Source organism: Lathyrus oleraceus, chromosome 4 (assembly GCF_024323335.1).
Source record: "Lathyrus oleraceus cultivar Zhongwan6 chromosome 4, CAAS_Psat_ZW6_1.0, whole genome shotgun sequence".
NCBI classification, from domain to species: Eukaryota; Viridiplantae; Streptophyta; class Magnoliopsida; order Fabales; family Fabaceae; genus Lathyrus; species Lathyrus oleraceus.
This window is the reverse complement of record NC_066582.1, coordinates 484,323,838-484,343,544: the sequence shown is the minus strand read 5'-3', so window position 1 is coordinate 484,343,544 and position 19,707 is coordinate 484,323,838. Positions and strand designations below refer to the sequence as shown.

Genomic DNA, 19,707 nt, shown 5'->3' with positions numbered 1-19,707 from the left:
TAAGTGGACGGTAGCTCACTCGAGATTAGTTGGAGAGCTACGGTACTTCGTTTAGAGACTAAGTAGTGAGTCAATTCTCTGGTCATGTAACACTGGGTAGATTGGTAGTATGGAACTCATATCTGATTTGGATACGTTTTATGTTATTAATTGTGAACATGTGTAATTGAAGAGATTATTGAGAGATGATCATGGTATGGGACATGGATCATTTGATGAAATGCATGGATATTCGTTATTTTCCGTTGCGAACGCATATGCTTGAATATTCATGATAATTGAAATGTGTTATTTTAAATGACCAGGTGTATTGTATATTGATGATGAATGATGTTGGTTTTTGAAAACTCTTAGTTTTTGAAAACGTCGATGTGACGCCCTTTTGTTTATATGCGTGCTTATTTACTCTGATTATATGTTAAGTATTTTGGGGTAGAAAAAGGGGTGTTACAACTGGTACCTCTCTTGGATCGTCACGATGGGGATGGACCAACCGTGGATGCGAAACACAATAATACCACTCCAAATAACCATCTTCTACATCAGATGGAGTGGTGGCCAGGGTAGTTGGACGGATCACTTCGATAACGCTCTGATGGTAACCAATCCAATCAACATCAATATCCGTCGCCATCATACAATCAAGAGGTGGGGATGGAACATACTGCCTGTACCCGAACTGACGTAAATATCTGTCTGGCAAGTATGGAACAACTGTGTCACCCCACTTCAAACACCCCCTGTAGAGACATAACTCATCAAAATGACGCCATGCTCTATGATCCTCAAATGGACGCCATATGACGTCGGCAGGTGTCAGCTCGTCCAAAATAGGTCGTAAATCATCAACCTTCAGGACTCCTTGCCTATACGACCATCTCATCGCTCGAGGAAGACCACAATTATCAGCTGGTTTCCAATTCTCCCCTCTTTTTCCAACAGTTAGAAAGTACTCGTGAATCCAACACTGTTATAAAATACAAACATAATAAATTAAATAAATTAAGTTAACATATTTTATAAAATGAATCCAACACTTAATAAACAAAATTAAATTATATATCTGTAGGAGAGTAGGATATCCACCGAGCTGTTTACAACTGAACATGGACGCATCTCCAAGATATCTGTATAGGATAACTAGTGGAGCTGCTCCCCAACTATATTCTGAACATCTATCTAAGTCCGTAAACAGTAGGAGGTATCGTTCCTCTACAAGTGTAAAGGTCTTATCGGCAAAAATGGTGGAACCCACCAACATCAACAAATATGCTCTGGTCGCATATGCCCAATTGGAAGCATCTCTATGTTGTACGAATAAATCGTATAACCACTCCAACTTATAATACGAACCCCTGCAGCTACGAACATATGATTGTGTCTCACCCTGTGACACTCCTAAGTAGTCAACAACAAGTTCAACAGCTACCTCTTCCGTGACATCCTGAGAACTCCAGAAGATACCCCTAATGGGCAAGTGAAGCAGACATGAGACATCATCCAAAGTAATGCTCATTTCACCAAACGGCCTGTGAAATGAAGATGTCTCTAGATGCCATCTTTCCACAAATGTAGAGACAAGATTTGTGTCTATCTTGTTCATACTAGTTCTCTGAAGTGAAGATAAACCAGATCTCGATACCCAACTCTCCATCTGTGGTGGAAGAGCCAATGGAACCTTAGATGTCAGCTTCAGTCCATGTCCAGCAACCTTTAACTCTTTCTTTGGACCTCTTTCCTAAAAACAATTAAAACACATATTAGAAAACACAATATAAATATTCAATTATTATTCATTTTCAAATATATCCATTGATTTACCTCACCAAACCATAAATGCCGAGCAACATGATGCTCGTACTTCACCAAAAGAGACGTATCGTACTACCCTCCTGGATATCCAGCCGGCTCAACTGCAGATGAAGATGCGCCCGTGCCTAAAGTGCGGTCTGGAATCCTACCATTTGCACCTCGTCTTCGAACCACTACAAAAAAATATTATAAAAAAATATTAAAAATAAAAAAATAAAAAAAATAAAAAAAATAAAAAAAATAAAAAAAATAAAAATAAAAATTAAAACGCACCGGAACACTTCAAAGAAAAGTTCCGGTGTGGAAAAATAAAAGGTTGACTACCGGAACACTTCTTAAAAGAGTTCCGGTTTAGTTCATCCAAACCGGAAGTCTTTAAGAAAGAGTTCCGGTATACATCATACCAAACCAGAAGACTTTCTAAAAGACTTCCGATTCAATGCCCCCAAAATGCAACGAATCGGAAGACTTTAGATAAGTGTTCCGGTATACAATATGTGAATCAGAAGACTTACTCTTAGTGTTCCGGTTTACAATGCCAAAAAATTAAAATGTGTGTTCCGGAAGTCTTCAAGCGCAAATGGGAAAAATTTCCATTTCTGAAAAGTATACCCTATTTATATGAGGGTATTTTGATCAAAAAAAGTTATTTGTAGGAGTGTGGGTACAATTGTAGGGGTACGAGGTAAAGTTTTCCTTGCACACTCTAGGGTTCAACGCACCCCCTCTTGATCATTGAATTTTTGGGCCTTGCTTCCCCAGGCCCAACCATTTTTTGTGTGGTTGTTCTATCATCCTGAATTCAGGCCTACACCCTGTATTCATCAATTAGGGCCCAAATTCCTTCTTTTTATCATTCTATTGTTTATTTTATTGTGTTTAGGGGTAAAATTAATCATGATTAAATTAGGTTAATTAGAATTCTAAGATATTTAATTAAAATTTTATTTATAGAATAAATATTAATTAGATTTGTATAAATTACTACATTTTAATTAGACCATGTTTAGGTTTTGTTTTGATTAAGGTAGTTAGGATAATTAGACTAATTAGGATTAGCATAATTAGATAATTATGCCTAAGTCAGTTTTGATTAAATATTGATTTTAGATTCTATTTTCCTAATGAACTCATTTTTAGCATAATGACCTTTTTGCCCTTAGGGCCTAAAATATTGATTTTTAATACATGCTTCCTTAGTTTAGGGCCTTGATCAAATTTGTATGTATCTTATTCAATTGATTCATTCAATAGGTTTAACTTATACCTAGTTTCAACTAATATTTTCAATCCCATCAATTAGTGTTAACCAAAGGTCGCTTTGGTCAACCAAATCCTTTGTAATTGTGTTTTCATCCCCAAGCCCATTCAAGTGATCAAAAGACCCTTAATCACTTGATATGGCAAGTTCATTACGCTTAAGATGTTGTGGATATGCTGAATCTCAGGAGCTCAAGACCTCAAGGTTCAAAAAACAAGATCAAGACTTCAAGTCAACATCAATCAAGCATAACTATCAAAGTGGACTGCTTCTCAAGCATTACAAAGGTATCAACGCTTAATGATCATAATTCAGAGTGTGTGGCACGGACCTTAAGAAATAGAAAAGGAATGAGAGAGGATAATTCCTATCCTCATTTTGAATATCTTTAGTTACGCGACGTTTGACCCAATTGCTCATCATATCCTCCTCTATTCATAGACTTTAGCACAATTTAAATTATGTGATTGTCAAGTCTTCTTCTACAACAAGTAATACTACATCAATAAGATCAACACACGTTGTCAGCAACTTGTTAATTTTGATTCAAGTTGCGCGCTATGAGCCTTAAGAAACAAAGAATAATAAGAGTGGAGAATTCTTATCCTTGTCTAGAATATCCTTAGGTACGGGACGCTTAACCCAATTGCTCAAGGTATTCTCCTTTGTTCATAGACTTTAGTGCAATTTGAATCACACAATTGACAAGTCTTCTTATTCAAACAAGTATAAAGCTTTCAACACTTCAACGATATAACATATTTTGCTATTAGCAACTTGTGGTTGTACACCCTCTTTCATTCACTTCTTCGCCTTGTAAGGTGATAAACCTTGGCACTTGCCTTGAAAAGTGATAAACCTTGGCACTTGTTATTTACCTTAAGAGTCATAGTCTCTGGCATATGTTTCTCTTTGCCTTGATAGATGATAAACCTTGGCTATTCAATTAAGTTTGTTTCCCTGAGAGTCATGGACTTTGACATATGTTTCTCTTTGCCTTGTAAGGTTATAAAATTTGGCAATCCAGTTTAGTTCCTCAACATTAACAGTGTTAAACTCTAGTGGTGATATCTTGCCTAGAAGGATGTGAACCTTGGCACTCCTTTTTCAGCCTTGAAGGGTAGTGTACCCTGGAAAATCAATGTCGTTCCCTTTTGTTTCAGCCGTATTAGGCTGAACTATGATTGCTCTGATTTTCTCATTGCACGAAGGGAATACGTAGGCACCAGGGTTCAAATCCTCTGCGAGCATACTTATTTATTCCTCCTTTCGTCTTAGGTCACCATCCATATCTTTCATGATTCCATTATCTACCTTCGATCATAAACCCTTCACCCTAGTGACACATAGTTATTTTGAAATCAGATACACTTTCTTTGGGATATCCATATACACCCTTTTAGGACCATATAATGGCAAATCTGCATTTGTACCTAGAGTTGTTTGGCTCGTACCTATTTGCATTATTCATATTATCATATTATCAATACAATCAAAAATTTACAATATCTATCTCATAATACGGTTCATAGTATACATAATCAAACATTCAACCAATTCATGACATATACATCATCATATAAAAATATTATTCATAAACACACACAACACAACACGCCTTAATAACTCACGAGTTTCCTTCTCATCACTAGATGAGGCTGTATTCATATTCCAAAGAGTTCAACCTCATAATAATCGGAGGTACAGTTCTCGTTTCATGGTGGAAACGGAGAATCAACTAATACCATTCTCATAAAGCATCCTCCATGATCAACTTAACTTAATTTTTTTATAGGTTATATCTCATTCTAATTGTTTAATCCAATTAAACAATATTAATGCAATGCATCTAATCACGGTAAAAGTTAGAAAATATGTAGGATATAATTGCATAAGTGTTCAATAACATTAGTCCTGACTTGGTGGTAAGACGCATGCCTTATGACCGGGGAGTCTTGAATTCAACTCCCATTGAAGGCAAAATTCCATTTTTTTGGTCTATAGGTCCACCTGTGATGGTCTTAGATCGATCTATGGAGGTGATTTGCAATTGTTTTGTTTCACTTCCAACAACCAATACATTGTTTTGTTTCACTTCCAACAACCAATACATCCAACATACAAATAAACACACGTGACATGACTCATCAAACACCATGTATACATTCCAAAGTTCTAAAGTTCATGAAGTATATAATCATAACAACATCAATATTCAACCATGGATCATCACAATAATAATAGATATTAGGAGCAAAACACGGATTCATGGAAATCTTCATAGTTAATATGTAACACTTATCATGAACCTCGCTAACTAATATATGATTTTAACATAAACCGTAATTCCTAAAAATCATGAAGTTCTAACTACGACTCACCTTGCTATGAAGAGTATGATGAAGAAAATGGTGAATGATGATGAAATGAAGTTGTAGATGATGATGATATTGTGAAGATGACGAGTTCTTCTTCAAGCTTATTCTTCTTTCCTCTTCTTTACTTTTCCTTCCTCTTCTATCTTCTTCCTTTTCTTTTCTTTCTCTTTTCCTCTTTCTCTCTTTTTTTGATAACTCTCTTTCTCACTTCTTATTCTTATCTCTTTTCCTTCTTTAATCCTCCACCACACATTATATATATAACATATATAATATATATATATATATATATATATATATATATATATATATATATATATATATATATATATATATATATATATATATATATATATATATATATATATATATATATATATATAATATTAAGTGGTGATGCAAAATATCTCAAATGATATTCTGCCTTCTACTACCAATTGATCAATTATTAATGTTACCAAAATATCTCCTCTTATACTTATTAATAATGACCAGTTCGAAATAATATTAATTAAGTCAATCTGAGTTCACTAGTTACTCTATTAGTCCCAATTGACGACTTTTATAGCACTTAAGGGTATATTATATATTACATCAAATACATATTTATTGCATTATTCATATTATAATATGCATACAATCATATCGATGATTTTGGTTATCGTGTTAATTTTTCACCATTTTTGTTCTTTTTTATTAGTCTCGTTTTTAAAGTTTAAAATAATATCAGTTGTTTTTCTGTCAAAATTATTTATAATTACTAATCCACTCTAAGTGATGGAAAAACACCATATAAAAATTCAAAAATGTCATTCTGATTTTAAAAATATATCTCCAGATGCATCCCAGCCCATTCAATTCATTCATCTTTGAGTCACGCCCCAGTTCTATGAATACATTTATTCCAAAAATACATTTTCAGAGAGTCTCCGAAAATACATTTTCGGAACCTACCACTTTCCTTTACATTTTCAATACATTTTCTTTAAGTTTTTGTGTTATTCTTCACCGTGTTCTCTCCGTACACCTTAGGATACTTTCTTCATCTTCTGATAAATAATACTAGTATTTTTTGATCAAATGGTCAATTAGTTAAAGTTCATCATTGGTAATGTCCACTAAAAACAAATATTGAAAGGTTTTATTGTTGTTGGGTTAATTTTTCAAAGATTGAAATGGAATGTAGAGACATTTAGGTGGAGATATGTTATTTAAAAGAGAGAATGAATAAAAATGAAAACACCATGTATACATTCCAAAGTTCTAACTACACGTGACATGGCTCATTAAACACCATGTATACATTCCAAAGTTCTAAAGTTCATGAAGCATATAATCATAACAACAAAAACATTCAACCATGGACCATCACAATAATAATAGATATTAGGAGCAAAATACGGATTCATGGAAATCTTCATAGTTAATATGTAACACTTATCATGAACCTCACTAACTAATATATGATTCTAACATAAATCGTAATTCCTAAAAATCATGAAGTTCTAACTACGACTCACCTTGCTATGAAGAATATGATGAAGTTTGGTGAAGAAAATGGTGAATGATGATGAAATGAAGTTGTAGACGATGATGATATTGTGAAGATGGCGAGTTCTTCTTCAAGCTTATTCTTCCTTCCTCTTCTATCTTCTTCCTTTTATTTTCTTTCTCTTTTCATCTTTCTCTCTTTTTCTGATAACTCTCTTTCTCACTTCTTATTCTTATCTCTTTTCCTTCTTTAATCCTCCACCACACATTATATACATAACATATAAATAATATATATTTAATATTAAGTGGTGATGCAAAATATCTCAAATGATATTTTATCTTCTACTACCAATTGATCAATTATTAATGTTACCAAAATATCTCCTCTTATACTTATTAATAATGATCAGTTCGAAATAATATTAATTAAGTCAATATGAGTTCACTAGTTACTCTATTAGTCCAAATTGACAACTTTCATAACACTTAAGGGTATATGATATATTACATGAGATACATATTTATTGCATTATTTATATTATAATATGCCTAAAATCATATTGATGATTTTGGTTATCCTGTTAATTTTTCACCATTTTTGTTCTTTTTTATTAGTCTCGTTTTTAAAGTTTAAAATAATATTAATTGTTTTTTTGTCAAAATTATTTATAATTACTAATCCACTCTAAGTGATGGAAAAATACCATATAAAAATCCAAAAATGTCCTTCTGATTTCAAAAATATATCTCCAGATGCATCCCAACCCATTCAATTCATTCATCTTTGAGTCACGCCCCAGTTCTATGAATACATTTATTCCAAAAATACATTTTCAGAGAGTCTCCAAAAGTATATTTTCGGAACCTACCACTTTCCTTTACATTTTCAATACATTTTCTTTAAATTTTTGTTTTTGAATTTTTGTGTTATTGTTCACCGTGTTCTCTCCGTACACCTTAGGCTACTTTCTTCATCTTTTGATAAATAATACTAGTATTTTTTGATCAAATGGTCAATTAGTTAAAGTTCATCATTGGTAATGTCCATTAAAACAAATATTGAAAGGTTTTATTGTTGTTGGGTTAATTTTTCAAAGATTGAAATGGAATGTAAAAACATTTAGGTGGAGATATGTTATTTAAAAGAGAGAATGAATAAAAATGAAAATGTAAGCATTGTTTGATTAATTTTCCAAAGATTGAAATGGAAATGTAGAAGATTTTTGGGATAGAGATTTATTGTCACCGTTGTTGTTCTTCCTAAGTGAACAAAAGACAAAACAATCTTCAAGAATTTTCAAAAGTGTATTTCGAAATTCCATAAGTATATTTTCAGTTTTTTTTAACTTAAATAATTTTTTTGGTATTTGTAAGTTAACAAGTTTTTGATTTTGTTCTTTATAATTTTTTCTTTTGATTTGAGTTCCTATTTCTCACTTTTGTGTTGGTTTTAATTCTTAAAAGTAAAATCTACGAGAAGATCCAAAGGAAAACTGCAGATTTTGACTAAAATCAGAAAATAAGATATAAGAATTAATACCAAAAAATAAAAATTTCAGAAACCAAAATAAAAAATTCTCTAACTTATCGGAATGAACAAACTATTTTAACTTTTTTTTTAATAAAATAAGAGTGGAACATAAATTTAATATAATATATTTAAAAATACATCTTCAAAATCTTAAAATATAAATATATTTTCAAGAGGATGTGGTAGTAATGGGTGCATTAAGAATTCCATTTTACAATTTTTTTTTGAAAAGCATAATGAAGAAATATCGACCCACTTTATTGGGTCGTATATGGTTTATCACCCCGTTGTTTATCAACCGACCGCTACCCAAACCCGAAGAGAAAAAGTGGGCCAAATACCCGTCTCGGCCTCAACTATATAACCGAGAGAGCCCGCAACTGCACGTTTGGTTTCGTATCGTTCTTGCCCTTTCCTTCAAGCCAAGCTCTTCTCAACTCTTCTCTCTTACTCTCATCCCCCCCTTCTCGATCTTTCTACTTCCTCAACCATGATTACAGGTAACGAACCTTCTCTTCCTTCGTTTTTCAATCACTCTCCATTCCTTTTCTCACATCTACAGCATCCATTAGCTTTATTTGGATTTCTGTTGTTTTCAATTTTCAATTTTCTTAGCGATTTGATTCCTGTTGTGCAATTGACTTCAATTTGACGTGTTGTTTGTAATTTAGGTTTAGAAAAATGTGTTAATTGGGAATTTTTACGGGATGAGGTTTTTAGTTAGATTAATTATGGTTTCTTTTTATGAAATTGCGCTAAGCTAGGATTGGATTTTGTGTGGTAATGTTATCTTATCTTTACGCTTTACTGTTTTCAAGTTATGTGGTTCGATACTCTGTGTTTTTATTAAGTGCTTTTTTGTGTATTTGAGCTTTTGAAAGTTGAGATTTAGTTATGTTGAGCTTCTTTTCAAGTCAAACTACTATGCTGGACCTGTAATGCATTGTTTTACTTCTCTTTAAACACTGGATTTTCTTTTTGAGGATAAATGTGAAGGTTCTGGTTTTGCTATAAAGCTTAAAATTTGGTTTAATATTAATGAATTGATGCATTGCCAATTGTTAATTAGTCTATTTTTAATGTGATATTAGGTTATTTAATTGATTTCGATGCTCAATACTGATCTTTCTCTGCAGTGAGTGTTAAGTGGCAAAAGGAGCTTTTCAAAGATGTAGAGATTGATACCAGCCAGCCCCCTTATGTTTTTAAAGTCCAATTGTTTGATCTAACCGGAGTGCCTCCTGAAAGACAAAAAATTATGGTCAAGGGTGGTCTTCTAAAGGTAAGTAGATAAATAGTTTGTTGAATGTGATACTAAGTAGAAAACTGTTGACGGGCATGCTTTGTCTGATTTCAATTTCTATTTGATGTTTCCTTATGTTTTTTTAATAAGCCTACATGTGCAGGTCTAATAAAATATATATATCTATTAAAATTCGGAAGTTTTAATTTTTTCCCCCTACCTTTTTCCCCCTCTTATAATGCAGGATGATGCTGATTGGGAGAGGTTAGGAGTGAAAGGGGTTAGTGGTGCTAGAATGTGTTTTTCAGTAATGTTTCACTCTATTCCATACTTCTTTTTATTTGAATGACCTAAATTATATATCTTTTGTAGGGTCAAAAGCTAATGATGATGGGAACTGCTGATGAAATTGTGAAAACTCCAGAGAAAGGAACTGTTTTTGTTGAAGATCTTCCTGAAGAAGAACAAGTAGCTGCTGTTGTAAGTTTCAACTTTTTCTTTATATATTAATAGTATTTCATAAACTCTAGAGTAGTTGTGCGTATGTCATATGATTCTTAAAAACTGAAACTCAAATTAACATGTATGATTTCATAAGATTCTTGATTGCAATGATCCCCAGGTTATGTCATCTATAGAACTTAGAAGTTAAACTAGATTTGCTCTAGTTTAAAAGTTTATTGTTCCCAAAGACCATAAAAAACAAATTGATAATAATCCCTTTTATCTTCACACTTATCTATTTTCTTAAAATTCATAATAACCATGACGTTTGATTGGGAAAGAAAAGATTCAGCAACTACCTCTTTTATTTCCACTAAATTTTTCCTCTGGGTTGTCCTGGCAATGGCAAGGGCAGTGTTATCAAATATCCGCCATGGCGGATATACACGGTGGTTTCTCGGCTTGCTGCAACGGTAAATATTGGCCTGATAATGGGGGGTTTTCTGCCATAATCAGCTATAACGGCGGTGCGAAGTCCCCCATATGGAAGGATTTTGGCTCTTCACCATGGACCGCCAACCCCCCTCAACAACACTGTCAATGAGGATTAAATGCATAAGCACATCAGATATTGCATGGTCTATCCTATTGAATTTTGAAGGGAAACTGAGCATTGCCCATGAAAGTGCTCTTGTTGCAGTTGTCTGCTTTGTGCAACTTATTCTTAGGATTGTGGTTTAGTTGATTTAGGACTCATGTAGTTTTTTTTTTTAAAGAAAAAGCGTTTAAATTTTTTTAATTAGAATTGTGTAGAAGAATTTTGTAATATTCTTGATAAAACAGTTCGACAAAGTTTAACAATTTTGCGAGTTTCATGATAAGAACTCAAAATTAGTCTAAGTACTGTTTTTAGAAGCTAAAAGTAGCAGGTTCTGAAAAAATCTCTAAGAAAGGCAATCACTATTATTATTCCTTATGCTTAAATAAATAGACTCAATTGTTTTGCCTATTTCGTGATTTATGTTTTCTTAATAGAAGCTGTTCAGAGCGGGGACATCTAGTATTTGTTTCACATATTCTAAGTTGCTGACCGGCTATAAAATTGTAGTTTTGTTTTCTGTTTTATTGAAGTATACAGGATGGTTGTACATTTTGGTCTTCTAAAGAAATACGTGCCATCACATTGGTAATCCAGAATGCACAACATCAAATTAATATTCCAATGATATACTATAATATATCAAACTAGTCCTCCAATATCACATTTTTGCCATCAAGTTGGTCTAAAAATAACTGCTCATTGGTCCTAGAAGGATGAAACTGATGGAGTTATATATCATTTAATGACTCATTTGACTTGACTTCATAGATTAATAGCGGACCAATGTAATGTTGTGTTTATCTTTGGTGCTACAAAAGTAGGTGTTTTAGTGCTCTAAACTAAATATGTATTATCTAATACTATCAAATGGGCTTTATTGTTCGAAAAATCTTAAATTTTTTCGGTTTGTGTTCTTATTTTCTTGGATTGAATCATAGAATATTTTTTATGTTTGAATATTTGATTTCCTCCCTTTTCCTCTGGGACAGGGACATACTGCTGGTCTTTTCAATTTGGGAAATACTTGTTATATGAACTCAACATTGCAATGCCTCCATTCTGTGCCAGAGTTGAAGTCGGCTTTGATTGAGTAAGTCTTTTTTAAGGAGACATTAATCAACATTTTTATTTGCTGCATTTGAAGCTAATGTTTGATTAACAATATTTGAACATGTTTGGTATCAGTTACTCACATTCAGGACGAAACAATGATGTCGATCAGTCGTCTCATATGCTGACCGTCGCAACCCGTGACTTATTCAGTGAGCTTGATAAAAGTGTCAAGCCCGTAGCCCCTATGCAATTTTGGATGGTACATAATCTAGTGTTGATTATATAGTTAATGGTTACTTTTTGTTGATTGATGTACTGTATGGGTTTGTTGTGGTAAAATTGGTTCAAGCCCCCTTTTTTGTGAAAAATATAATGTCATTCTGAAATTATGACAATACCATTCAAAGGGGGAATGTGATTTAGGAAAATATTGATAATTAATTTCTGCCGCCTTATTTTACTGCTTTTGTCATTTGAGTAGGGTAGTTTATTCTCTGCCATTGTATATTGTAAATTTTGTTTCCATATTATAATGATTGATTACTGTTTGGCTTTTGCTTTACATATTAAGAAATGGTACTGTCCTGATTTGTTTTGGCATTTGCCAGGTATTGCGGAAAAAGTATCCTCAATTTGGCCAGCTGCATAATGGAGTGTTCATGCAACAGGTTCATAAATTGCATGCATTTTCTGGAATTACTTTCATTGCTCTAGTGCATCGATATTTAACTTTTCATGTCTAACAGGATGCCGAAGAATGCTGGACACAAATCCTATACACACTTTCACAATCTCTAAGATCCCCTGGATCTAGGTACTTTTCTTCACATTTCTTGGTAAAAAATGCAACTGTTGCAGTATCTTGTATATATTTGATTTAGAAAAAGTAGGCAGACTTAATTGAATTACTAAATAGTTGGTTGATTTCCAGTATCTGTGTTTCTTCTCACTCCTAGATATACTGTCTGTCGTCTGGTCGAACTAGTTTAAAATGCAACTTCAAAGTGGTCTTCTAGGTTTTACGAACTGTTTATTTTGCTTTATTTTTTGTCAACATCTTTTTGCTATGAATATTTATTTCAATCTCACTAATTTTATCTGTCATTTGTTCAGTGAAAGTACTGATGCTGTAAAGGCTCTCTTTGGCGTAGAACTTAAGAGCAGGTACATTTCGAGACTTCAACATTTTTTTCGCCCCATGTGCAATACGTTAATTACAGTCACAAACTAAACTGTTTGTAGATTTATATTTTCTCTTTTGTAGTACTTTTGTTGTTACTATTTTCCGTTAGTAATTGGACATACCTACCTAGAATATATGAAAAATACTTTGCATCCTAATATCCTTTGTTTATTATGTATATAATATTCGTCCTTTATCTTTTATTGAATATTCATGTTAGTCCTTTATTTTTTAATATGTTTTAGCCCTTATCTTTCTTAAATGTTGAACGTTAGTCCTTTTGTATACTCAAAGTCCTTATATGACATTGTGTTAGTCCTTTATCTTATTTATATGTTTTAGTCCTTCATCTTCTTTATATGTTGTAGTCCTTTATCTTTCTTAAATGTTGAGTGTTAATCTTTTGTATACCCAAAATCCTTATATGCCATGTCTCTTCATCGGGAATATTTGCACATAATGTCATCCAATTGCAACCTTCTTTAGTCATTGGTTGATTGATTAGTTTTATGTCAATCAGAAGTAGAATCATGAAAAGGAATAATTCTTTGAACCTATGATATACCTCACGAAAATCCTCATAACTAGTGAATCGACCTTTTTTCAATTGATTGATAGTCTCTTGTTATTACAAACTATTTTCATGAACTAAAATTCCCTCAATTTATTTCTGTTTTGATTTTTAATTTTTGTTATCGATAATTAAGAGATCCTTGTGAGATGACTTAAGTTTACTTACCTTGTTACTAAAATTTTAAATTTTAAATTGTTTAAAAAGGTTGTGAATGAATGGCATTATATCATGTGCAAGGCTTCCCAATGAAGATACCCGACATATAAAGACTTTGAGTATACAGAAGGACTAATGTAACAAAGATCTAGGACTAAGATGGATAAAAAAAGATAAAGAACCAAAATGAATATTGAGTAAACGATTAAGGACGGAAATTATATTTAAGCCTATAGGTTAATCTCACAAAATTAATTAGAAGTGCCATTTATAATATATGTAAATTAAGAATCAAGTTGACCACAAAAGGATCCACCAAGAGGGGATGAAGATATGCCACATGAAATAGGAGAGACTCCTGCTTGTTTATTTAATGAGGTGTAAACTCAGCAGCTCATGCAGTTCGTTTAGGTATGAGCTTCAAAGCTCTGAAGGAACATAAACTGTACATAATTTTTTTTTTCTTTGGCTGAGCAATTAGAGTACTTGAGCCACTAAATTATTCTTTTAATTATTTGAAGAGACACTGTTTCAAATTAAGTTAACTAGGCAGCTTCTTGTGTAGAGGATAGACAGGACTCATTTCCTAGTAGTTTAGGCCTATAGTTATGTGTACATGTCTCATTTCCTTAATAATTTTTTAGTTTGTTTCTAACTTTCTGTTCTAACTTGACTTCATTTGAATATTTTTTCCTTTAACTTTATAGCCCATGCTTTAGGATGCATCTGGCTTAGTTCAACTAAGTATGGATAATGATGTCAATTTACATGTTTTTAATGTTCAGAAGTCTATTAAATCTTTTGTTAAGTTTTTAAGATTGCAACCTTTTATATACAACACCCATTGTCTGTTAATGATTTGATAAATTTTCAGGATCTATTGCCAAGAGAGCAATGAAGAAAGCTCAGAAACAGAGTCTGTTTATTCACTTAAATGCCACATATCGCAGGAGGTAAACCATTTGCATGAAGGACTAAAACATGTAAGTGCTAAAGCTGATCTCTTCCAATTATTGATAGTGCATGCGCATGTTTATCGTTCGCTAATGCTGTTGATTTCTTCATATGACCCATACTTAGTGTATCTGTTTTGCTTGATTATCATTTCTTTTCTATACTCAATACTCATTGCTTGATCTGTATATATAATATATTCTGCCTCACCTTCTATCCTCCCTCAATACACTCAAAGATTTTACAATAATTATTCTTGATAAATCTTCATAACTTAACTATAATTATTCTTGATAAATCTTCATAACTTAACAATAATTATTCTTGATAAATCTTCATATATGCGGAAGTGTAATGACACGTTGGATTACTGAAAGTCTAGTAGACTTGATAATTTCAATATTTTAGTCATGATTACTTCTATTGCCCAATCATAATAAGCTCTTGGTTACCAAGAGAAGTCAGGAACTTGGTAGTTTAACTTAAGTACTTTCACCTGTACACATATTATTTTATTTTGGTGCTGAGGTAGGCGGGGCCTTAGGCAGAGGTGTTGGGTTTGGTTGAAAGTTAGTGGGCACTAATTCTTCCTGTTTTGGTGAAGTGTTAGGTTTGGTCAAAGTTATTGTGTACTAATTCCTTATGTTTTGGTACAGAGGTTGGTGGGGTTTTAGGCAGAGATGTTGGTTTGGTTTGAAGTTACTGTGCAATAATTCTTAATTAGAAATAATTAACTGGTTAATGTCATTCAAATAGTGGTTAGTTATAACAGAGCTTGTTTCATTTATTGACACTGCAGTGATTAACTGTCACTAGTTTAGAATTGTATATGTCTTCTTATACATAGGTCCCCCCCACAAATTTATCCCCTTAACATTTGCTATATAAATTTTTTGGCCAATACAAAATAACTGATGTCTACCTAATAGTTTGATATTTGGAATTCTACATAGTTTTCTTTTTCATATGATGAATAATTTGCATTTGATGAAGTTCTATTAACATAGATGATTTTTGTAGGGTTTAAAATCAGAGTTGGAAAAGGCTTCTGCTGTTTTGGGTCGTAGTGCTGTTTACCTGAAGGAATCACGCATCAATGCCCTGCCAAGGTTATTAATCTCTTCTTAGATATGATCTTTTTCACCCCCTCCCCTTTTGCCATTGCCATGCAATTTCAGTTGGAACTTGGATTGGATCACATTCCCCATTTCAATAGTCATTTAGGTATGAAGTTGTTAGGGTCCCACCACCACCTGACACTATAGAATCAGAGAAAATAGATTTCTTGCCCATGAATTTTATTGATTCAAAAGAAAAAGATATACAGAAGAACTATTTCCCCCTCCAGAATATTCTCTAGTCAGCAATTCATAACAATCTTCCTAACTCTTCAGGAAAAGCTAGTCCTATTATAAGTCATGGGTCTAACAGAAAAAACATATTAACCCATATAGAAATTAACTAACACAACAACTATTCTAACATTACCAACTGTTGGTTTACATCTTTCCCTTTTTCCGTTTAGTAAATCTGCATGGATGTGGCAGGGATCAAGTTCCTGACCAGTAACCACTTAGTCACAGTGGCTTTGGTACCTTGTCACGAATCGTATTAATCTAAACTAAAAGCCTAACCTGTTAGTTTGTGGCGCATTAATGATTTTATCTGTAACAGGGACAATGAGTGGAATCCCATTCTGTTGCTTGTTTATTTGTCTTTTTCCATATTGTACAGCTTATATTTATAAGCCTCTCTCCCACCCCCTTCCCAAAGAAAACTTACTCACAGAAAATATGAAGGCAAAAGCATACTATTAAACTATCATGGCTTTATTCAATGATTTATGTCTTGTTGCATATGAATAAAAAGGCATAGATAGTCTAGATGGGGTTGGTTTCTAAGTTGAGTTGGCAGGGTGCTTTCTTCCATTGGTAGTGAAAATGAGTCAGCCTTATTTGTGTGGAGTTACAAAACAAATCTCAGCTATGAGTCAGCCTTATTTGCGTGGAGTTACAAAACAAATCTCAGCTATGAGTCCTTAATTTATCATTTTTGATATTACTAATTTCCATTGTATACATCTTAGAAATTACATGAAAGAGTTGTTAAGATCTTTTGCTATTACCTGCTATCTTTCTCATTGGTCATACTCACAATCAACTTACTGGTCCTGTATTTGACTACATTGAATTTCAAAATATTGGCCTCATGGAGATCTTCTGTTTCTTGTGTTTTGTTTCTTCTAATTAATTGCTCTCTGAAGATGCAATTCTGAGTGGTTTCAACTGGTTTTTTTCAAGGTACTTGACTGTTCAGTTTGTCCGTTTCTTTTGGAAGAGGGAATCAAACCAGAAGGCTAAGATTTTGCGAGTAATACTTATTACTATCTTGTCTTTTTTTTTTGATATGGTTGGGAAGGAACAAATTTCCTTTTGTTTGCTTTCTCAATTTATTTTATAATGCAACTGTGCTTGGTTATGTCAGAAAGTAGATTATCCTCTGGAGTTGGATGTTTATGATCTTTGTTCTGATGATCTTAAAAAGAAATTGGAAGCTCCTAGAAAGGTAACCACTTTGTTTTGACATTTGAAAATCTGATGGTTGTTTGTAGTAAAGACATGTCTGCCTAGTAAGATGTGTGGGTCTATATTCTCATCCTGGATTTTGTGCCTACAGTTCCTAAGAGACGAGGAGGGCAAAAAGCTTGGTCTGAAAGTGAACGAGAAAAGCTCTGTTCGCAAGGAAAGTGATGTAAAAATGTCCGATGTTGAGGTAAGGAAACAGCCAAACTTAACATCATGTTGATATGATGGTGATTCCATTCTGTTTGCAAGGTTTGCCAGCATGAAAGTATGGAATAACAATTTTATCCCATGCTTCATTGCACAAATAAAAAGGGAGGTGTTGAATCCTGTTTCTTCTGAATGGTGGGGTTAGGATTTCATGCTCCATGAAATGATATGAATATTTTCATTTATAAACATAATTTGTTATGTTCTAAAAATGACCACTATCAGTGTTATTACCTCCGCATGCTCCATGGAATGATATGAATATTTTCATTTATAAACAACTTGTTATGTTCTAAAAATGACTACTATCAATGTTATTACCTCTGCTCCTTTATATAAGAGACAAGGTTCATTGAATACTCAATGTATCTAGTCTATGTACCAACCAAATACATTGGTTATTCAATGAATCTAAAAAATGAGTTGTCTCTTACATAAAGGAACAAAGGTAGTATTAAATTAAGTATATCATGTGAAAATGAAGTGTGACTAAATATTCAATAATTTTTTAAAATTTACAAAGATTTGTTCTTAATTACTTAATGGGTACTTATAATTCAATAGCTGAATTTGTTGAATGCATATTTTATAGAAAGTTAAGCAAAGTAAGATCAGAAAACTAATTTCAATAATATGTGGATCCTCATGTCTCATGCTTTAAGAACTTGGGATCCCATACAAAGCAGCAAAGATATAGAGGGAGATGCAACCATAGGTTTACAGTAGGGTAGTTGAAAGGACATAATGCTTCAGGTGTGATATTCGGTATAAAAAGTACTTCAAGAATACGCACACATGTATTCCATGGAATCACCATTCAACATTTTACAAATGTGTATGAATAGAATGCATTAGTTGCTTATACTGTCTTTTGCATTAATTTAGGGATCCTCAAATGGAGGAGGGGAGCCATCTGTTGCTCCAATGGAGGAAGGTAAAAACTCACTACATTCTTCGACAGTTTTTTTCTTCACTGTCAACCCTCTTTCTGCTTTTTACTCCATTTTTGTCTATAGGTGAAAAAGAAACCCAAATGACTGGAGTTTATGATTTGGTTGCTGTATTGACCCACAAGGGCAGGAGTGCTGATTCAGGACATTATGTTGGTTGGGTAAAGCAAGAAAATGGTTAGTTCTGGGAAACAATTGTTTTTATCTGGTATATGACTTTCTCTCACTATTAATCACTATATATATTATTTTTGACAGGGAAATGGATAGAGTTTGATGATGACAATCCAAAACCTAGAATACAAGATGATATCACTAGACTATCTGGAGGAGGTGAGAATATACTGAATTAGTTTTACTTTAATTGAGCCTAGCATGAGCTGACATTCAGTAAAATATCAGCATGCGTACCTCTATATATTGTTCCTCCAAGGATCAAGCCAATTTATTAGTTTGTTTTTAAGGAAATTTTAAGTGCAATCATTTTTTTCAGCTTCAACTTTGTTTTATATTATAATATGATAAAAACATGTTAAAGCATCTTTCTTTGTCTTTAGGTGATTGGCATATGGCATATATAATCATGTACAAGGCTCGTGTTGTATCTCTGTAACTGCCAAGAGCTTTAGCATGTTTGATGTTTTACCTCAGATTTAAGGATTGTGAAAAAGAATGGTCCACGGGTCATTGTTTGTATTTTACCATTTGAACTTTGATGAATGTTAGTTAGTCTTATTTGTTTAATTTAGGTATTGTATTTTTTTATTTAAAGAAAGGATGTATAAGAATTTGAGAGTACTTGCTATCCTGAGTAACCTCCCTTCCTTCAACTGAGCTCAAGAGATAGCCGAATGTCAAGTTATATTTATTTGATGAATTCCAGTCTACTTCTATGAGCAAGGCATTAGAACAGTGTCTTTTATGGAAAATGCTTAATGAGAAGACAAATTAATATTTAATCCAAAGGAAAACTCAATTTAAGTTGTTAAATATTGGAATCTTTTTTTAGACGTTTCCCCTCTATATCTTAGTCTTTTACTCACCATCATCAGTTTATGGTAGTAATATACTGTAAATTTATCATTATCGCCGATGTCTATTGCAAGACATCTTTATTTTCATATGCTATCTCCAATGGGGAGGAGATTCTCTCCCCTGGAAATTTTATCCAGTGAAATTTGAATCAATTATTAAGGAGAGAGGGATAGCCAAAATATTAGAAAAACCAAAAAATGAAAGGTTGATTATATTTTGATGGTGCAGATTTACACTGCTCCACCT

The 19,707-nt window shown here is 32.9% G+C and overlaps 1 protein-coding gene across 1 annotated transcript; it reads left to right on the top strand.

Moving 5' to 3' along the window:
* The first annotated feature begins 8,807 nt into the window (after nt 1-8,807).
* Nucleotides 8,808-19,303, top strand: LOC127076425 (ubiquitin carboxyl-terminal hydrolase 6). The gene is made up of 18 exons (XM_051018077.1): nt 8,808-8,976; nt 9,613-9,758; nt 9,964-9,999; nt 10,092-10,199; nt 11,754-11,854; nt 11,950-12,076; nt 12,426-12,485; nt 12,564-12,631; nt 12,931-12,981; nt 14,605-14,713; nt 15,705-15,793; nt 16,985-17,054; nt 17,169-17,249; nt 17,361-17,456; nt 18,362-18,410; nt 18,493-18,603; nt 18,685-18,759; nt 18,984-19,303. The coding sequence occupies exons 1-18, from the start codon at nt 8,967-8,969 to the stop codon at nt 19,037-19,039; spliced, it is 1,443 nt and encodes a 480-aa protein (XP_050874034.1). The 5' UTR covers nt 8,808-8,966; the 3' UTR covers nt 19,040-19,303.
* Nucleotides 19,304-19,707: the final 404 nt, after the last annotated feature.